General features: G+C 48.5%; 1 protein-coding gene across 1 annotated transcript; it reads left to right on the plus strand.

Moving 5' to 3' along the window:
• Positions 1–2,526: 2,526 nt before the first annotated feature.
• MBD1 (methyl-CpG binding domain protein 1) lies at positions 2,527–18,546 on the plus strand. Its single transcript, XM_082416570.1, is given in 18 exon segments — positions 2,527–2,660; positions 3,886–4,020; positions 10,204–10,318; positions 10,413–10,579; positions 10,665–10,747; positions 10,919–10,959; positions 11,332–11,478; positions 11,572–11,700; positions 11,864–11,938; positions 12,069–12,188; positions 12,272–12,340; positions 12,940–13,107; positions 13,491–13,790; positions 13,884–14,021; positions 14,373–14,507; positions 14,591–14,652; positions 17,588–17,618; positions 17,620–18,546. Coding segments are annotated over 17 exon segments (2,166 nt in total). The 5' UTR covers positions 2,527–2,660; positions 3,886–3,910; the 3' UTR covers positions 17,896–18,546.
• The last annotated feature ends 295 nt before the right edge of the window (positions 18,547–18,841 follow it).

Below are 18,841 nucleotides of genomic sequence, written 5' to 3' on the forward strand. Positions count from 1 at the left end.
TTTTGTTTGAACCTGGCTGTCAACTCAACTACTTCTGCAGAAGAATGCTCCCTCATAGTTATCTTTTGGCTAGTTGGTATCACTTCTTGGTCATCTCTGGGCTCACGGGTTGCCTGAGTCTTTGTTTGAATGAGGGGGCAAGCCCTTAGGTCATCTTCCCCTTCAACAACTATATTTCCCTTCTCAGAGAAATCATTACACCATAGATCCCATCATTTGGGATTCCAATTTTCCTGTAAGATGATGGTCCTCACCTTGTTGGATGGTGCCACCCTTGCATTTTTGCCACTTTGCATACCATGACCTCCAGGTGTTCCTCTTGTTGTTGTACCTTTTTGGCTAGTAGGTCTGAGTTAGAGAAACAAACACTCTTAGATCCTTTTCTAATGCCAGGGCCTCTTTAGGTTTCCCCTAGTTCCTGCCTGAGTCGGAGTTCTTTTTCTGCACTCAGTCACAGGGCCCAAAGCAGCAGTCATACTACTGTGGCTATAACATGTTCAATTTCCTACCTTAGTTTCTCTTTACCTACTGCTTTGGTTAGAATCTCCAGCAACCCTTATAGCGTTATTGGGGGTGTCCCTGTACTCACACACCAGTCTGAAGCATTCCAAAAACTTGGCTAAGTCTACCCACATGGAAGAGGCTGGCCATCCTGGGATTTCCCCCACTGACAACAGGCTGTCGCCCAACATGGTCCCTTTACCCATGCCTATTTCATTTTTGCTCTCCTGGCTGGCTCGCCAATTCTTTGAAGGCAGGGATATTGAAGAAATCCCCTGAACTGAGAAGAAACTTTGAGACTGAAAAACAAAGCAGGCAACTCCATAAAGTACAATTATGAAGTTTATTGTGGGTAAGTTACATACAGGTAAGATCGGGCAGATTTCAATCTGGAATCATTCACAGCTGCACTATTATACACCGCCGAATGTGGTACAGGATTATTTAAAGGGGCCAAAGCTAAGGATAGACTCTGACTACTGTTACCAAGCCAGATTCATTTGCCTGTATGCAGCAAGCCAAACGCTGAGATGCCAAGCTTTGTAGTAGAGAAAAGCTTTACTCACAAGGCAGCCAAATGAGGAGATGAATCTCAAATCCACCTCCCAAAGATAGGTTTTAGGAATATTTATGGGATAAAGAGGCAGGATGGTCTGAGGCATGGGGAAAGGTGATTGGAAATAAGAAAAGCGAGGTAATCAGTGATCTGTGCAAGTGTAGTCAAGTTTCATGGTTCTTCATAGGACACATGTTCAAAAACTGGCAGTGTTAGCATGTTCTGAGGGTGGAGTTTTTGGCCCTCTGACGTTAAAAGGTCATCATGCAGGTCCAGTTAGATGGTCGGTAGTCTCAACCGGTCTGAATCGGGCAAGAACTAGCTCCAAGTTCCTGAAAAACAACTTAAGCAACTGTTACTACAGTGATCCTTATGTCAGGGGTGTTATATATAAGGAAGCTAGTGGGAGTTTAGTTTAAAATCAACTAAAAGCAAACTAAAAGCAAGTGAGGCAGGTTAAATTTGGTGGGCCTACTCAGGTTAACCCTCCGTTTCACTACTAAGGGAGAAGCACGTCCATGCCAACGGGAACCAGGGTTTTTTCTCTCCCCAGGGGTCTCATGACTATTATTCCTCACAAATCATTAACCATCTACGTCAGCAAAAGGCATTCTTCGAATTTTCATATCAGATTAAGGCAAGGGTAAAAGTTGATAGAGAACTTCTCTGGTGCCGGTGCATTCCTTCTGAGTAGGCTAAAGCTCCGTCACAGAGAAAGGGGAGTGGGGTAGGACTGTGGGCCTATGATGGAACTGAAAAAATGGAGTCAGTGTGGTTCAGCCACACAGCATCTTTGGCTAACTTAATGTAAAATGTCAGTGCCATTTTGATGTTTGATCCTTTGTCTCAAAGATGTACATAACCGTGGTTTCCATTTCTAATAGACGGAACAGTCCTCAGAGTTTTCCAAAACACTGTCTTTCAGATTATAATCCTTAAATCGGCTCAAATAAAATTTCCTATTTCTTCTTTAGATCGACTATTGATTACTTTTTCCTTGACAGGAGGAACGGTAGAGCACAGGCGCGACCAAGGTAACAGGTGCGAGAAGAGTGTTCTCGCACGACCCCAGCCTTCTCCGCTCCTCCCTCCCAGTTACTCCTTGTGGAGATCGCCAACCAAACAGAGACCAAGACCAACCCCAATCCCCCTCCTCCCCTTAGGTCGGGACTGGAGAGCGCAGGCGAGAACGAGATGGGCGGAGGGGCGCGAAGCGAGCTGCGCAGGCGCTACAAGTCTCCGATGAGGCGCGAGCCTGAGTGGGACGTCGGCGCGCAAGCGCAGCAGGTCCCCTCAAAAGGGGCACGCTCCTGCACCGGAGTCAACACGCAGGCGTGGAGTCTTCCCCGCTAAGGGCTTGCGCAGGCGGGGTATTAGCGCGCAGGCGTCCCGCCAGGGGGCGGAGCCCGAGAGTTGGGCGGCGGATATCCGGTTCCTGGAGCAACGAACGGCGGCGGCGGTGGCGGAGACAGCTACGGTTTCGGAGGAAACGGCTGCGGAGGAGGAAGAAGAGGAGCTGGGCAAGGCGAGAGCCACAGGCGGGACCCTCGCCATGGGTCAGCGGACCTAGAGCGGTGGAAGGTACCGGCCGGGAGCCGAGCTGGTGAGACAGTCGTGGGGGTGGAAATGGAGACCGCTCAGGCGGAGAATGGGGAAGAATTGAGGCTCAGAACGCTGACGGAGAGCAATGAAGGGCCCTCAGGCCGATGAGTGGGAAGAATGGCGGCGTCGGAATATTGAAGGGGAGTAATGGGGGAATTTAGGGGGAGGACGGGGAGGAATGGGCTCAGAAGACTGACAGGTGGAAGTGTCGGGATCTTGGACGAGGACGGAGAGGAAGAGGGGAGGATCCGAACTCTGAGGGCAGATAGCGGGGCCTGTCAGGTTAAGGAGAAAGAAATGGGGGTCAGAACGCTCAAGGGGAGAAATTAGGGGCTCTCAGGCTGATGACGGGGAGGAATGCGTTGGAATGCTGAAAGGGAGGCACGGGGGTCTCATATGGAGGACGATGAAAAATAGGGGGTCAGAGCGCTGACAGTTAGGGATGGCATGATCCTGGTCCAAGAGGAGAGGAATGGGATGGGGGGGGGTTCAAACGCAGAAGGGAGAAATCAGGGTGTCTCAAGCTGATGGGAGGATGAGGACGCTGAAGGGAACTTTTTAGCTGCAGAAGAGCTGAATAGGGAGGTTTGGGGGCTTGGGAAGAAATTGTGGCTTAGAGCACCGACAGATGGAAAATAAGGTGGGCGAGGCTGTCAAGGATATGGAGGAGCTGGGGGCTCTGTGGCAGAGGACACAGAGGAAGTCGAGGCAATAATACTGAGGTAGCAGAATAAGAGGACAGCAGGCAGGGAAGGAAGGGGAGAGTTAAAAGACTGAAAGAGAGAAATTAGTGACTCCTGGGTCAAGGAAAGGGAATGAATGGGAGGTTAGGATACTGAGGGAGAGTTTGGGACCTGGGTCTGATGAGGAGTCGTATGGGGGCCTCTTGCGCCGAGGATGGGAGGACTGAGGTCTCTCAAGCTGAGGCTGGGGAGGAATCGGGGATTAGGACGCTGAGAGTGAGGAATGCATTGAGGATGGGGACCCTTAGGTTGAGGATGGGGCTACCAGGTCAAGAAGCAGGGGGGAGTGACAAGCTCCTGGGCCCGAGACAGGGAAGAATGGAGTGGGGATGGGGGTTTTCTCTTCCTTATATTGGCCAGTTGCTTGTGGCAGGTCCTAGATCTTAAACAAGCATTAATAGATCCGTGGGTGTGTGTGGCCTGGGGCACAACATGTTTCTCCCTAGAGCCTCAGTTTCTCCCACTGCCCCCTCCATGTTGCAGGCCGCTGCTCCTTCTTGTGGCCCCCATGGCTGAGGACTGGCTGGACTGCCCGGCCCTGGGCCCTGGCTGGAAGCGCCGTGAGGTCTTTCGCAAGTCAGGTGCCACCTGTGGACGCTCAGACACCTATTACCAGAGGTACTGGGTGGGTTTTGGACAGAGTCAGGGGTTAGGGCTGAGCCTGGTTAGGCAGGGTGAAATCAGGGGGTGGGGTTAAGTTATGCATATACAGTTGATCCTTATTATTTGCAGATTCCATGTTTGCAAATTTGCTTTTACTAAAATTTGTTTGTACCCCCAAAGTCATACTCGCTGTGCTTTCATGGTCATTTGTGGATATGCACAGAGCAGCAAAAAATAAGTCACCTGATGCATGTGTTCCCAGCCGAGGTTGTACGAGGCTTTCTTATTTTAGCTTTTGTACTGTAAACAAGTATCCTTTTTGAGGTCTACTTAGTGTTCTGTTTTTTGCATTTTTATACTTTTTAATGGTGATTTTGCTGTTTGTAGTTGCCCTCAAGTGTAGTGTTGAAGTGCTGTCCAGTGTTCTAAGTGCAAGAAGTCGGTGATGTGCAATATGCAGAAAATACATATTAAATAAGCTTTGTTCAGGCCTGAGTTGCAGTGCTGTTGGCTGTGAGTTCAATGTTAATAAATCAAAAAGGCAGTATATCTAGAAAAAGAAGAGGAAGTTTGCCAATTAGTACATGAGGCTGCTCCAGAAAGTGCTAAAGTAACATCTATAGTATCTGATGAAGCTAAGGAAAAGGTGGAAAAGTGGCTAAGTTTGCGAAACCATGAGATGATGATTAAAGTGTAGTGGACAGCGTTGTGAGGCTGAAAGCAAAGGACATTGACAGTCATGTTAACCAGGGTTATGAAAATGTTAAGCCTGTCTCAGCTAGTGCTGGCTGGCTCACACATTTCAGAAGGTGATACATCGTGAAAAGTGTTAAATTTGCAAGTGAGGCAGGTTCTGCAGATAAGAGACTGTGGAAGAATTTAAAAAACACCTGGTAAGTGTTATACAGGAAAAGGGTTATGTAGAAGAGTAGGTTTTCAGTGCTGATGAGACTGGCTTATTTTACATCAACAAAGGAACCTATGTAACACAGATGGCTTCCAAAGCTCCTGGCTTTAAATCATTCAAAGACCATGCAGTTAATTATTTGTAAGAGGACTGTATTAAGCAGGGTGTCTTTAAACAGAAACACACATAAAACAAGGTTACATACTGATCAGTTGACAAAATGTGACCAGAGGCTTACAGGAACCTAACCTGTAGTTCCATTAGGAGCAGTGGTTCTGTACTCACTAATTCAGTGTTCAAGGTGACTTTATAGAACAGATTACTGTGAATAATGAGAATTGACTGTAAATAAATGAAAATACATTTTTATAAACAAGTTACATTTAAGGATTTAAGGTCTTTTAGAATATGTTAGTGATATAGTTATTAAATTTTCTAAACTTTTTTTGTATGTAAGTTGTTGTTTCCTTGGAGGAATATAGTAAAATTGTACCTACAATTACATTTATTTATATGTTTATAAATAAACATATGGTGTTTTTTTAATGTTTATGTTTATTTATATCAGTTGTACATTTATCCACATATTTACAATTTTTATAAAACTTTCAAAATTTATAAATACACGTGCAATGATCAAGAACTGAAAAGGCCAGAGATTTTACCTTAATTAAGGCAAGATAGCAAGTGAATGTGTCGCAGTTTTGTGGATGCTAGTAGGAGATATGAGGCTTCTGGTTCAGAGATGAAAGACAGTTTATTACTCACAGCATTAGCAACATCCAGTATGTCATCGTTATTGAGCCAGTTCCCCAAATGCCAGTTCCCACAGGGTGACATGAAGAGGGTAATTAATTAGCACCTACACATGCACTGGGTTGTGTTGTAGGAAAGGAACCTTGAGCTTAAGGAATCCAGTCTTTTATAATGTTAGGACAGTAAGGATGCCTTCCCTTTGCTCTGGAAGGACACCCTATCTCTTATCTTCCAAGGCTGATGCTGTACACACATCCTTGAAAAGATAGTTCATAACGAAGGATAGTCAGTGCTGCTCTTGAAAGACATGTAGAAATGTGAGAGACCTGTGGAACATTGTCTCCCAACATCAGTTACTTGTACTTTGTTTTGTATGTAGTTGCATTTATTTGTTTACATATGTATTTGTATGTATATCTATATGTACACTTATTTATGTGTGTACAGTTGACCCTTGAACAATGTAGGGATTAGGGGTGCCAATCCCCTGTGCAGTCGAAAATCCACATATAACTTTTGATTCCTTAAAAACTTAACTACTGGGGACTTCCCTGGCGGTCCAGTGGTTAAGACTCTGCACTTCCACTGCAGGGGCATGGGTTCGATCCCTGGTGGGGGAACTAAGATCCTGAGTGCCATGTGGCGTGGCAAAAAAAAACAAACAAACAAAAAAATTAACTACTAATAGCCGACTGTTGACTGGAAGCCTTACCGATAACATAAATAGTTACGTATTTTGTATGATATATTATATATTGTATTCTTACAGTAAAATAAGCTAGAGAAGTGATTAAGAAAATCATAAGGGAGTTCCCTGGTGGCCTAGTGGTTAGGATTCTGGGCTTTCACTGCTGTGGCCTGGGTTCAATCCCTGGTCGGGGAACTGAGATCCTGCAAGCCGTGCGGCGCAGCCAAAACCAAAAAATCATAAGGAAGAAAAAGTTCATTTACAGTACTGTACTGTATTTATCAATACCATAAGTTTACATCATCTGTTTACAAGATGAATTGCTTGTCTGTCAGTACCTACATCAATATTGTCTTATATGATACAAAACATTGTAGATATTATACATATTACTAATACCAGACATCAAAAATGAAAAGATAATTGAAAAATTTACGTTTATTTACAGGTATAACAATTCATGCATTGATAACTAAGAAGGAGCAATATGATTGCTTTATGGTAGGGTTCTATAATTGATACGATTGCTTCATGGATTGCTTCATGGTAGCCTCACCTGTACACTAATGAATGGTAAAATTTTTATGGCATACAGTATTATAATCATATTCATAATACAGTATTGGGAACATTGTTACATTTTTAAAAACCACTTACCTGTGATGATAGGCAGTTTCCCTGATTACCAGAGAGAGAGGCATACCGTATGGTAATGTAATTCTTTGAAAGCAAAGTTATAAAACAGTAAGAAAACTAACACGTTATTAAGTTGATATTAAATATCACTCACCTTATGCCTGTGTAAGTATAAGCAATCCACTTCAAGCCTCGCACAGGTGAATACTTGGGCGATGATGATGATGACACGGAAATGTCTCATACAGTTCTTGCCGTACCGTTGTTAGGTTTTCACACAAAGATACTCACGCACAAACACGATAGGTAAGTATTAACTGTACAGCCTGTTGATTATTTACTGTTCGTTAAGTGGAAGTGGATCATCGTAAAGGTCTTCATCTTTGTCGTCTTCATGTTGAGTAAGCTGAGGAGGAAGAGAAAGAGGAGGGGTTTGGTCTTGCTGAGGAGGGTGGTAGAGGCAGAAGAAGGAGAAGGTGGAAGGGAAGGCAGGAGGGCCAGAACACTTGGTGTAACTTTACAGAAGTACATTGTAATTTCTCTGTCTGACTTTTTTGCTTTTTCACTTTTCCAAAAATGTTTCTACACAGTACCAATCTTTCTTCCACTGTTTGCTTTAGTTTCACTGTCCATATCATAGAAGGGTCCGTGTTGTAAAATAAGTCAAAGTAGTCTTGAATATCGGAACCCTTCTGCTAGATTGTCTAATGTCATTTTTTTTCTGGCACTCCTTTTTCTTCGTCTTCTTCCTCATCATCTGGCACTGGTTCAGCAGCATTCATCTCCATCAAGTCGTCTTGTGTTAATTCCTCTGGTGTGGTGTCTGATAGCTCTTGAATCCAAGATCCATGTCTTGAAACCCTTCATCCCCTCCCCCCTTTTTGCTGTATCCACAATCTCTTTCATGATATCCTTGATTGACTTGGTCGTAAATTCTGGGAAGCCATGCACAACATCTGGACACAGTTTTCTCCAGCAGCAGTTATTGTTTTGGGCTTGATGACTTTCACAGCCTTTTCTATAACGATGGCATCTTCAGTGGTGTAATCTTTCCAGACTTTCATGATGTTCTGTCTATGAAGGTTCTCTTCCATAGTGTTGACAGTCTTTTCTATAAAGTACTGTGTGTAATGAGCCTTAAAGGTCCTTATGACCACCTGATCTAGAGGCTGGATTAGAGACATTGTGTTTGGGGGCAGGTAGACCACTTCGCCGCCTTTGGTGTTGAATTCATGGGGCTCTGGGTGGGCAGGGGCGTGGTCTAATATCAAAAGAACTTTAAAGGCTGTCCCTTACTGGCAGGGTACTTCCTGACTTCAGGGACAGAGCATCAATGGAACCAATAAAAAAAAGGGTTCTCGCTGTCCAGGCCTTCTTGTACAACCAAAAGACTGGCAGCTGGGGTCTGTCTTTTCCCTTCAAGGCTCTAGGGTTAGCAACTTTATAGATAAGGGCAGTCCTGATCATAAACCTGACTGCGTTTGCACAAAACAGTAGGGTTAGCCTGTCTCTTCCAGCCTTAAATCGTGTTGCTCACTTCTCTTTCTTACTAATAAATGTCGTTTCTGGCATATTTTTTTTTGCAGAATAGGGCACTTTCATCTGCATTAAAAACTTGTTCAGGCAGGTATCCTTTCTTCTCAATGATTTTCTTAATGGCGTCTGGGAACTTGTCTGCTGCCTCTTGGTTGGCAGAACCCACTTCTCCTGTTATCTTGACATTTTTAAAGCCAAACCTCTTTCTACAATTATCAAACCATCCTTTGCTGGCATTAGATTCTCCGGCTTTAGAGCCTTCACCTTCCTTTTGCTTTAAGCTGTCATTATGATGACTTCATTTTTTCTTGAATTATATTGGAATTTATAGGTATGGCTTTCTTATAGCAATCCTGCATCCACATAAGAGCTGCAGTTTCAGTGCGAGATAAAAAGGTATTCTGCAAAAAGTACAAGGTTTTCGAGCTGCTGGCGTAGCTGCAGCGATGGCTTCATGAATTTCCTTTTTTTTTTTTTTTTTAAGAATAGGCCTTACAACTGGATTCATTAATCTTGAATTGGAGGGCAACCACAGCTGCAGATCTCAATCTACGGTACATGTCAAGCAATTCGGCTTTTTCTTGTAATGTTATGAGTTTTCTCTGCTTCTTGGGAGCACTTCCAGCATCACTAGTTACACTTTGTTGTGGGTCCCATGGTGTTATTCAGGGTTTACGGTATTGCGCTAAACGCGATGAAAATGACATGAGAACCACCGCAAGGGGTCACTTTCTACTGTGATGTGCAATTTACTGGAGAAACAGACTGCTCGCTCAGAGCTGATTAGCCTTCCATGGCATTTTAAGCAGGTACTCGCAACACTTGAGCTCACTGCAGTAGCAACAGGAGGTGGCTGTTAGATGATTATAGTAGTACAATATGTACTACAGTTAATTTTATGCAGTTATGGTATAATACTGCATCTTTATGTTTGTTTACATTTCTCTTGACGGCGAATGGTACCACTTACGGTCTTTAAGTGTTTGTGTGATGAATAAGTTTTGACAAGTTTAAAGTTTTTATAATAGACTTATGTATATTTTACAGTGGTAAAAGATAAAATAGACTAGTATCTACATATATTTTATGCATTCATGACACACCTAACTTTTTCTTAATTTTTTCAATATTTCTAGGCTACATGGTTCATTGAGTTTTTTTAAATAGTCACAAATCTCCAAAAAATTTTCCAGTATATTTATTGAAAAAAATCTATGTATAAGTGGACCTGCACAGTTTAAACCTGTGTTGTTCAAGGGCCAGCTATATTTGAAACATTTGTTTGTGTCTTATATAAGTTTTCTTTATTTGTCTGTGTATTTAATATGTAGTGCTAACACAGTTACATTATTTAATGTATTTGTGTTCCTATTTGTGTTTATTTTCACTTACATAGAATACCACTAGTAGCACACATTATAAATACATGCATATTTGTTTACAATTGTATGACTTAGTGCTGTTTGTGTACTTGCTGGTATTTATACGCCTTTTATCTTCCTGCTGTTCAGGGTTATTTGGGGTAGTTACTTGGTCGGGGCTCATAGGCTGATCCCAGGCTGCCTCCTGTATCTCACCAGCTCTGCAGGCCTATTCACCGGCCCAGTGGGAGGGTGGTGTGGGTGGAATGGCAGTGGCTCCGCCTAGGTACCAACCCGTCCTGTCCCACCCCCAGCCCCACAGGAGACAGGATCCGAAGCAAAGTTGAGCTGACCCGATACCTGGGCCCTGCGTGCGATCTCACCCTCTTCGACTTCAAACAAGGCATCCTGTGTTATCCAGCCCCCAAGGTACTCTACAGTGTGCAATACCCAGGCAGGAGTGGCTGAGCCACCTAACACCCACCGCTGACTTACATCTTCCTGCCCTTGCTCTTATCTCCAGGCCCATTCCTTGGCCATCCCCAGCAGGAAGCGGAAGAAGCCTTCGAGGCCAGCCAAGGCTCAGAAACGTCAGGTTGGACCTCCGAAGAGCGAAGTCAGGAAGGAGGCCCCAAGGGATGAGACCAAGGCTGATGCTGACACAGCCCCAGCTTCACTTCCTGCGCCTGGGTGAGTGTCAGCCTCAAGTGAGCCAGGTCCACGAGGGCTGTGGTTGGGGTTGCACTCGGCCCCACGCCCATGTTTCCCGTCCCAGGTGCTGTGAGAACTGTGGAATCAGCTTTTCAGGGGATGGAACCCGACGGCAGCGGCTCAAGACTCTGTGCAAGGACTGCCGAGGTGAGTGGCCCCTGGGGCACTGGGAGGTAGAGCCGGAACAGGCTTGGCGTCAGGCTAGGACACAGGTGTCTGGCTGGAGATTGAATGGTAGGTGTCAGGGCGGAGGCAGTCATGAGGTCAGGTATCTGATGCTCCCTTTACATTTCTCTTCTACTCTCTCCCTCCCTGCAGCACAGAGAATTGCTTTCAACCGAGAGCAGAGGATGTTTAAGGTAAGCACGACCTGCTTCCTCCTCACAAGTGTGCGGTGGGAGCAGGATGTGATAGGGGCTGGTGAGAGTCCGAAGGAACAGTGATGGATCCACAGGGTGTCAGAGTCATTTTGTAGGGAGCTAGCTACAGTCAGCCGACAGTAATGGGAGTTAATCAGTAGACACAGTGACGAGGTTCACAGGGGAACAGTAGACATCTTTACGGCATCAGTGATGGTGGCTAATCAGTAGTCATCAGACAGTGATGAGACAAACGGGGGACGAGCAGACGTGGTGATGGGGGCCAGTGTGGGGTCAGCAGACACACAAGGGGCAGTGCTCCTGGAGCCACTCTACCTGGACCTGTGACCTTGCCCTGCCCATTCCTGGCAGCGTGTGGGCTGCGGGGAGTGTGCGGCCTGCCAGGTAACGGAAGACTGTGGGGCCTGCTCCACCTGCCTTCTGCAGTTGCCCCATGATGTGGCCTCGGGGCTGTTCTGCAAGTGTGAGCGAAGACGGTGCCTCCGGATTGTGGAAAGGGTGAGTCGGGCAGGTGGGGTGGGCCCGAGGCTCACCTGCACTCCTGACCCTCATAGTCCTGGCCCCATGCGTCACACCTCCGGCCCCCCACAGAGCCGAGGGTGTGGAGTGTGCCGGGGCTGTCAGACCCGAGAGGACTGTGGCCGTTGTCGAGTCTGCCTTCGCCCTCCCCGCCCTGGTCTCAGGCGCCAGTGGAGGTGCGTCCAGCGGCGTTGCCTGCGGGTGAGTCAGGCTGGAGGGGCCGGCGCTGGTGGGCCACGGCAGAGCTCATTCTACTGTTACAGCTGCCGCTGCTTCCTCCCAGCCTGGCCTTGCCCACCTCATGTCTTCTTTTCTCCCCTGTCCCATGCTCACCTCCTCGGCCCCGCCTGCCCCTGTCTGCCAGCACCTTGCACACCGCCTCCGCCGCCACCATCAGCGATGTCAACGACGCCCTCCCCTAGCTGTGGCTCCCCCTGCTGTGAGTGCCCCGGCCCACCCTCTGCCTGCCTGTCCCACATGCATGCTTTCTGCACACCTCGGGGGAGGCAGGTGGTCCTGTGTCTGCCTGGTGCCACCAAGCCTAAACTGTCCTTCTGGCTTTCTCTCAGGGTAAACACGGCCGCCGCAGGGGAGGCTGCGACTCCAAGGTGGCTCCCCGGCGGCGCCCCCCCCGAACCCAGCCACTGCCTGCACTTCCGCCCTCGCAGCCTCCAGAGTCTCCAGAGCTGGTGAGGCCCTGGTGGGCAGGGGGAAGGCACAACCGTAACCTCACCCACTACCTGCCCTGACCCCACCCCATTTGCCTCTGCAGCACCCCAGAGCCCTGGCCCCCTCGCCACCTGCTGAATTCATCTATTACTGTGTAGACGAGGACGAGCTAGTGAGTGGCCTCACCCTACCTGGACAAGCCTAGACTCTCCCAGGGCACTTGGTTAACCCCAAAGAAGCACATGCTGCCATGGGCCTAATAAGGGAATAGTAAGGCACAGTGATGGGTGCTAGTGTGGGATGAGCAGACAGTGGGGTAGGCACTAATATGGGATCAACAGGTGCAGTGACAGTACCTAATGTCGGATGAACCAGCACTCTGGTGGGACTAATAGAGGAAAAGCTGGCACGGTGACTGAAGTTCATGCAGGATGAGCAGATGTTGCAGGTGCAGTGATGGGAGCTGAAGGAGTGTCAGCAAAATCCTGCTGGAGGCGGGGGTCCAAGACATTGTCTTGGTAGCTAGTGGGGGACTAGCAGATAGAGCGATGGATACCGTGCTGGAGCAGCCACAGTCCTCGTGGTATCACGGGCCGTCCGGTATAGTGATGCTGCCTGGTGCCGGACTAGCACACACTGAGGTGTGACCAGTGGGGAGTCAGGCTAAGACCAGTGTCCAGCCAGTTCCCTCCAGTGGGGCTAGTGGAGGAGTAACAGGGGCAGCATTGTGATTGTCCTAGTGACAGCGTCCCCCGTCCCTCTGCTCCCCAGCAGCCTTACACGAACCGTCGGCAGAACCGCAAGTGTGGGGCCTGTGCAGCCTGCCTGCGGCGGATGGACTGTGGCCACTGCGACTTCTGCTGTGATAAGCCCAAATTCGGGGGCAGCAACCAGAAGCGCCAGAAGTGTCGTTGGCGCCAGTGCCTGCAGTTTGCTATGGTGGGTGCAGCAGGGTGGGTCAGGTGGGCGGGATGAACAGTGTCAGGCCCCCCCCCCCCCCCCCGGTGCCTGAGAGGGATGGGCCGGCCTGGTAGGTGGGTGGGGACCGGCCAGATGGGTCCTGCCGCTTCGGAGCGGTGGGTGGGGCAAGGGGTTCGGCCAGCAATTAGCAGACATTGTGCTGGGATAAATGAGGAATCTGGGTGGCACTGGCATTGCCAACAGGAGACTAGCAGGCTCGGTGACGAAGGGCTCATACCTAAGGAGACTGTGCTGGGATTAACGGGGGCGGGGGAAGCGGAGTCACAGGCACATTGATCAGGGCAGGGTAGTGTGGTTGGCCATTGTACCCAGCGGCCATAACACCCCATCTCTCCTCACAGAAGCGGCTGCTGCCAAGTGTCTGGGCAGGGTCCGAGGATGGCGCCGGGCCACCCGCACCTTACCCGCGTCGAAAGAGGCCTGGCTCTGCTCGAAGGCCCCGTCTGGGTCAGACCCTGAAGCCTCCCTTGGCCACGCCCATGGCCCAACCAGACCGTGCCCGGACTCCAGTGAAGCAGGAAGCAGGCAGTGGCTTTGTGCTGCCCCCGCCTGGCACCGACCTCGTGTTCTTACGGGAGGGTGCAAGCAGTCCCGTGCAGGTGCCTGGCCCAGCTCCAGCTTCCACAGCAGCTCTGTTACAGGTGAGGGTCCCACCTTATCCTGCCCTTCCCGACCCCACCCAGCCTCGTGTGGGGAAGCTGGGACCAAGTCTGCTGCCATCCTCCTTCACGCAGGAGGCCCAGTGCCCTGGCCTGAGTTGGGTCGTGGCCTTACCCCAGGTGAAGCAAGAGAAGGCGGATGCCCAGGAAGACTGGACACCGGGCACAGCCATCCTGACTTCTCCTGTATTGCTGCCTGGCTGCCCCAGCAAGGTGGGGGTCAGTGATGGGTGGTCTGTGAGCAGAGTGATGGTGAGCCATGATGGTGGTTCTCTGAGCAAAGTAATAGGTGTGCTGACTACAGCCTCTCACAGAATTATCCCGCCTGTCTGACGGATGCCCCACCCTCCCCAGGCAACTAGTTTTGCCTGCTTTGCTGCCCAGCTAACAGAAGAATGGAAATCTGTGAGGAATGGGAAAGGTTTGTAGGCAGAGAGATGGTTTTTCTGTGCTCAAGTATGACAGAAGTGGGATTGTCAGCACAGTGACAGGTTGGCTGATAGAGACACTTTCCTCAGGCCAGCCCTACCCTTCTGACAACTGCCTGTTTTCCACCTCTCCCAGGCAGTAGACCCAGGCCTGCCACCTGTGAAGCAAGAGCCACCTGACCCTGAGGAGGACAAGGAGGAGGAGAACAAGGATGACTCCACCTCTGACTTGGCCCCAGAGGAGGAGGCAGGAGGGGCTGGCACGCCCGTGGTCAGTGCTGGGGGCACCTCCCTCTTCCTGACCCTGCTTTAGCCCCACCAGCCACGTTGACCCTGCTGTTAATTCTTCCCCAGATCACGGAGATTTTCAGCCTGGGTGGAACCCGCCTCCGGGACACAGCAGTCTGGTTGCCAAGGTGTGCCCCGCACAGGGAGGGGTGGGGGTGGGATGGGGTGGGGTGCCGGTCAGATGTGGGCCCTGAGTCTTGAAAGTACACTCAGCGTTTTGGCATGGTGTAGTGGGAGGTAAAGGCCCCACACCACTGCTCTGGTCACAGTCAGTGACGGGGTATGTACAGGACCTTAGAGATTTCTCCTGAGGTCCAGGTCAGGGCTGTTCTTGAGGAGGGTTACGGGAGGTGATGGGGGGAGAGGATTTGGTGACCTGTGATGAGATTTGAAAGAAAAAGGAAAGGAAAGCCTTGTCCCCATATCCCTAAGAAAATCCACAGAGGTCAGGCTTAATATATAAATTCTTATTCAGAAAATCATCATTCGGGGTCTTGAAGGCCTGTGGAGTCTCCAAAAGATGAATGGGTGGGCTGGGCAATGGTGGGTGGGCAGGAGATCTGGGTCCTAAGATGGCTTTGTGATCTGGGTCCACATACAACTGGAGTATCCTCTGTGGAAGGGGTTAGGCTGTGTTTCTTGAGCCTTTCCAGAGCCCGTTGAGGTCATTTACTGTTTCAGCTGCTGCACAGGACTGTCCCTGCAGGCGTGGCAGTAGAAGGCAGGATAGGTGCCTGTAAGGACTGGGACGGTGGGAGGAGGACAGGGGCATGCTGCCTCCTGCAGAAGTGCTGACAGCCCTGAACAGATCCCCAGACACAGGCAACATAAACCTGTTGGCCTAAACTCCTGGATTCCTTTGTTCCTGCAAACTAGTGTCTGCAGGCGAGAGACTCCTCCACCTGCACCTGGGCAAGTACTGAGGTACTGATTGCAGCCCTTCTGGGTACACTGCAGTGTGGCAGATACAGCGGTGAATCAATGACCCTCGAAGGCTTATCCTTCAGGAGACACAGGATTTCTGCCTTCAGGGAGCTTATAATCCAACTGGGGAGACTTACTTCCCCTATGCATGAAGTCATTACATATTACCAGAGAAGGTAATGATGTGCTTGATGTGCTACATTGTCTGTAATGGAAGATTTTAGAAGAGAGAAGGGAAAATTAAGGGGAAATGGAAGAGTAGGGAATGGTTTGTGATGCTCCATTTTGCACATAGGGAACCTCATTCAACATACAGACCTGCTCCCTCTTCTCTAGGTCCAAGGACCTTAAAAAACCTGGAGCTAGAAAGCAGTAGACTGGAGGCTTCTGCAGACTGTAGGACTCAAGGTGATATTTACAGACCGACTTTATGAGAGACAACACTGATCTGCTCAGAGGCTGGACCATAGATGGATTGCCAGGGCTTGTGTGGGAGTCAGTAGGAACTGGGAAAACCTACCACCAAACCAGAGGAGCAGGCCTGTTCAGTACTTTGAGCTTATAGAGGAAGTAAGCAGAAAAGGAAGGAAAAGAGTAGAAAGTTGGTGCATCTGCTCCAACCGGTGCAAATCCCAAGAGCCTGAGTGTGATAAGAAGTGTGGATATTAAGGATGGGGGAGTTGGGATGGGAGAGCGGATGTAATTAAAGCCACCTTCAGCCTAAACAAGCCGTCATCATAATAATTTTAAATGCATTTGGATGAGACCTGGCCGTGTCTCTAAACATTTCCTCGGGGAGGCAGCAGTTGGGAATGTAATGTGAATAAATGAGGAAAGGAACTGCTATTTGGTGAGTTCCTCCCATGGACCTAGTTTAGTCCTCAGAAACATCTTTCTAGAAAGGCATTGGTTTTGCCCATTTTTGCAGACGGGAAAACTGAGATGCAGAGAAACTACATAACTTGTCCAGTGTCGAACAGCTAATATTGATAGAGCCTAGAATCAGACCCAGGTTGTAAAAGCCTTGTCCTAAGTTAAGTTAAGCCACTAAACTGTAAACTATAACCTATATCCAATAGTGTGTAATAATGTTATATTAACGGAAGTTTCCAGTGACCTTGAAGACAAGGTGGATTACTCTAAGCTTTATAACAAACCCCTTAACACTGCTGCCCTTAGGGTGGTTTAGGGAGCACCAAGGCATTGTGGGTGGTGCCACCTTATCAGAGCACCCGTGCCTCCTGAGACTGGGTTCTTCCCAGGCCTTGGGTGCTGCATAGGATCCCTCAAGCCCAAAAGGGCATCTTTCCCTATTGGCGCTGCTTGTTACCGTCACTCCCCGTCCTCGGCCAAAGCAGTCTTCAGAAGTAAAGCTCCTGGCCTGGCTCGTCATTCCTCACAACTCGAATCCCCTGTCCCTTGGTGACCTTTGTGCTTGGTTTCTGCTCTCAGCCCCTATCTACTAGGAGTCTGAGTTCCTGCTTCAAGTCCTGCCTAAGGGCCAGTCTTGGCTCAGCCCTGCCTCACTTTCCAATTCTGCATAAAGTGCCAAGAAGATTAGACCTGTGATTCATTACTTAGTTAGCTTTACAGTGCCAGGACTGAGTGCATGCCTCCCTCAAATTTTGTAACCTATGTGCTTCGCTTGCCTTACTCTAGTCCCAGCCCTGCAGGTTTAGATAATTCAGATGTAGATTAAACTTTTCTCTAGTTTAACTCATTATATAGCCTTCTGCCACCCTCCTCTGCTCCTTCCTTTGCCTCACCCTGCCTACTTCAGCCAGAGGCAAGACTGGATAATTTTCTTGATACTGTTTTGCTCCCCCCTCCCCCCGCCAGGATCCAACCACTCAACCCTAGTATTCTAGTGATATTTTCACAGTGATGTCCTAAGTGAAATTTATTTGAATAGCATCCTGATTCATGAGATAAGAGTCTGGTTATTGTGTGTATGAGGATACAGTCAGAAAAGCAGCACCACTAATATAAAGATTTTATGTATATATGTACATATAAATATGTATATTATGTTAAAAGATTTATTGTAGGGATTTGACCTTATGCAGTTGTGGGAGCTGGTTGAACAGTCTCTGTAAGGCTGTTGTTTTTACATCTAATGCTGGAGCTTGAAGTCTGCAGGGCAGGCAATCGGGAAGGGAAGATGGATGTAAAGAGTGGGAGACCGAGGAGACACTGGCGCCACCGAGCACGAGCTGGAAACCACGCGGATGGCCCGGAACCCATGTCAGCCTCTCACCACCTCCAACTTCGATGATGTGGGTTTCCTGCAGAAGAAGCTGGTGCCCTTCATCACAGAGTTAAATATGCATCTGGGCCAGGAATTAGAGAAGCCGAAGGAAGATCCTGGGGAAGGTGGAGCAGCTGCAGGCCTGGCTGCGGGCCTGACTGCTGCCCCATACCAACGAGGTGAGCCAGCAGATAAATGACATGTGTGAACTGCAACAGTGCCTGGTGCCCCTGCACCAACCTTCCGAGTGTGCTGCTGCTTCACTTCTGCCCTCCAGTTATCACGCAAAATGTCTCTTGTGGCCCATCCTAACCGGAAGCGTACGGGGAAGGGAGTACTGGGAAACGTAGCCTAGTCAAGGTGACACGTTACAAAGCCACCCTGCCATGAATCAGCTCCCAAGGGTCTCACTACTCAACTGAGGATAAAGGATAACTTGATAAAGCTGCGTTGCTGAAAATGCAAAGCTGAAGACCATGGATTTCATGGTGACCGCAGCAAGTACAGAAATTCTGTCAAGCCCACCCAGAGAAAACTTGCTGGTCTCGGCTATTTTTGTGTCATTCAAGTATTGAGAACCTGGCCCATGGTAGGCACTGTACTTAATACTGGGATTCAGGAATGAAAAAGATATAGTCCATGCAGTTTTATTAAATACATCAATATGTATTTACAAATGGTGAATGGATTTCCAACTTTATCGTGGAATTTAATGGTGAAAATGCAGAATTCAGGAAACTGTTGGAAGGACAGCCCTTGCGTGAACCTTGTTGGGGCACAATAGGCATTGGAAATAATATAAATAGTTTCTATCTCTATGCTGTTCTATTTTAAAATTATTTTTAAATGATTTTTATTGTCCCGTTTACTGATTTATACACTTAGTGTTTCTTTTGGGAGTGTCTTGATGGTCCTTAAGTGTTGATTGACTGCCTCTGAGAAAGTGGTATAGCGGGTGGCAAGATCAAGGTCAGGTTCTGTCCATGGACCTTGGGTGAATCACTTCTCTTAGGCCTCCCAGGAGGTTGAGACTTGGTTGAAAGCCTTGCCTCACTGGGCTTGGCGCCTGGCCCAGCCCTTCCACCCACTGAATAGGCCCGCCACGGGGCTCCGGCGCCCAGACCGTGGTCCTCCCACCAGGGCTC

The sequence above is a fragment of the Balaenoptera physalus genome, assembly GCF_965194825.1.
Source record: "Balaenoptera physalus genome assembly, chromosome: 12".
In the NCBI taxonomy this organism is placed as follows: domain Eukaryota; kingdom Metazoa; phylum Chordata; class Mammalia; order Artiodactyla; family Balaenopteridae; genus Balaenoptera; species Balaenoptera physalus.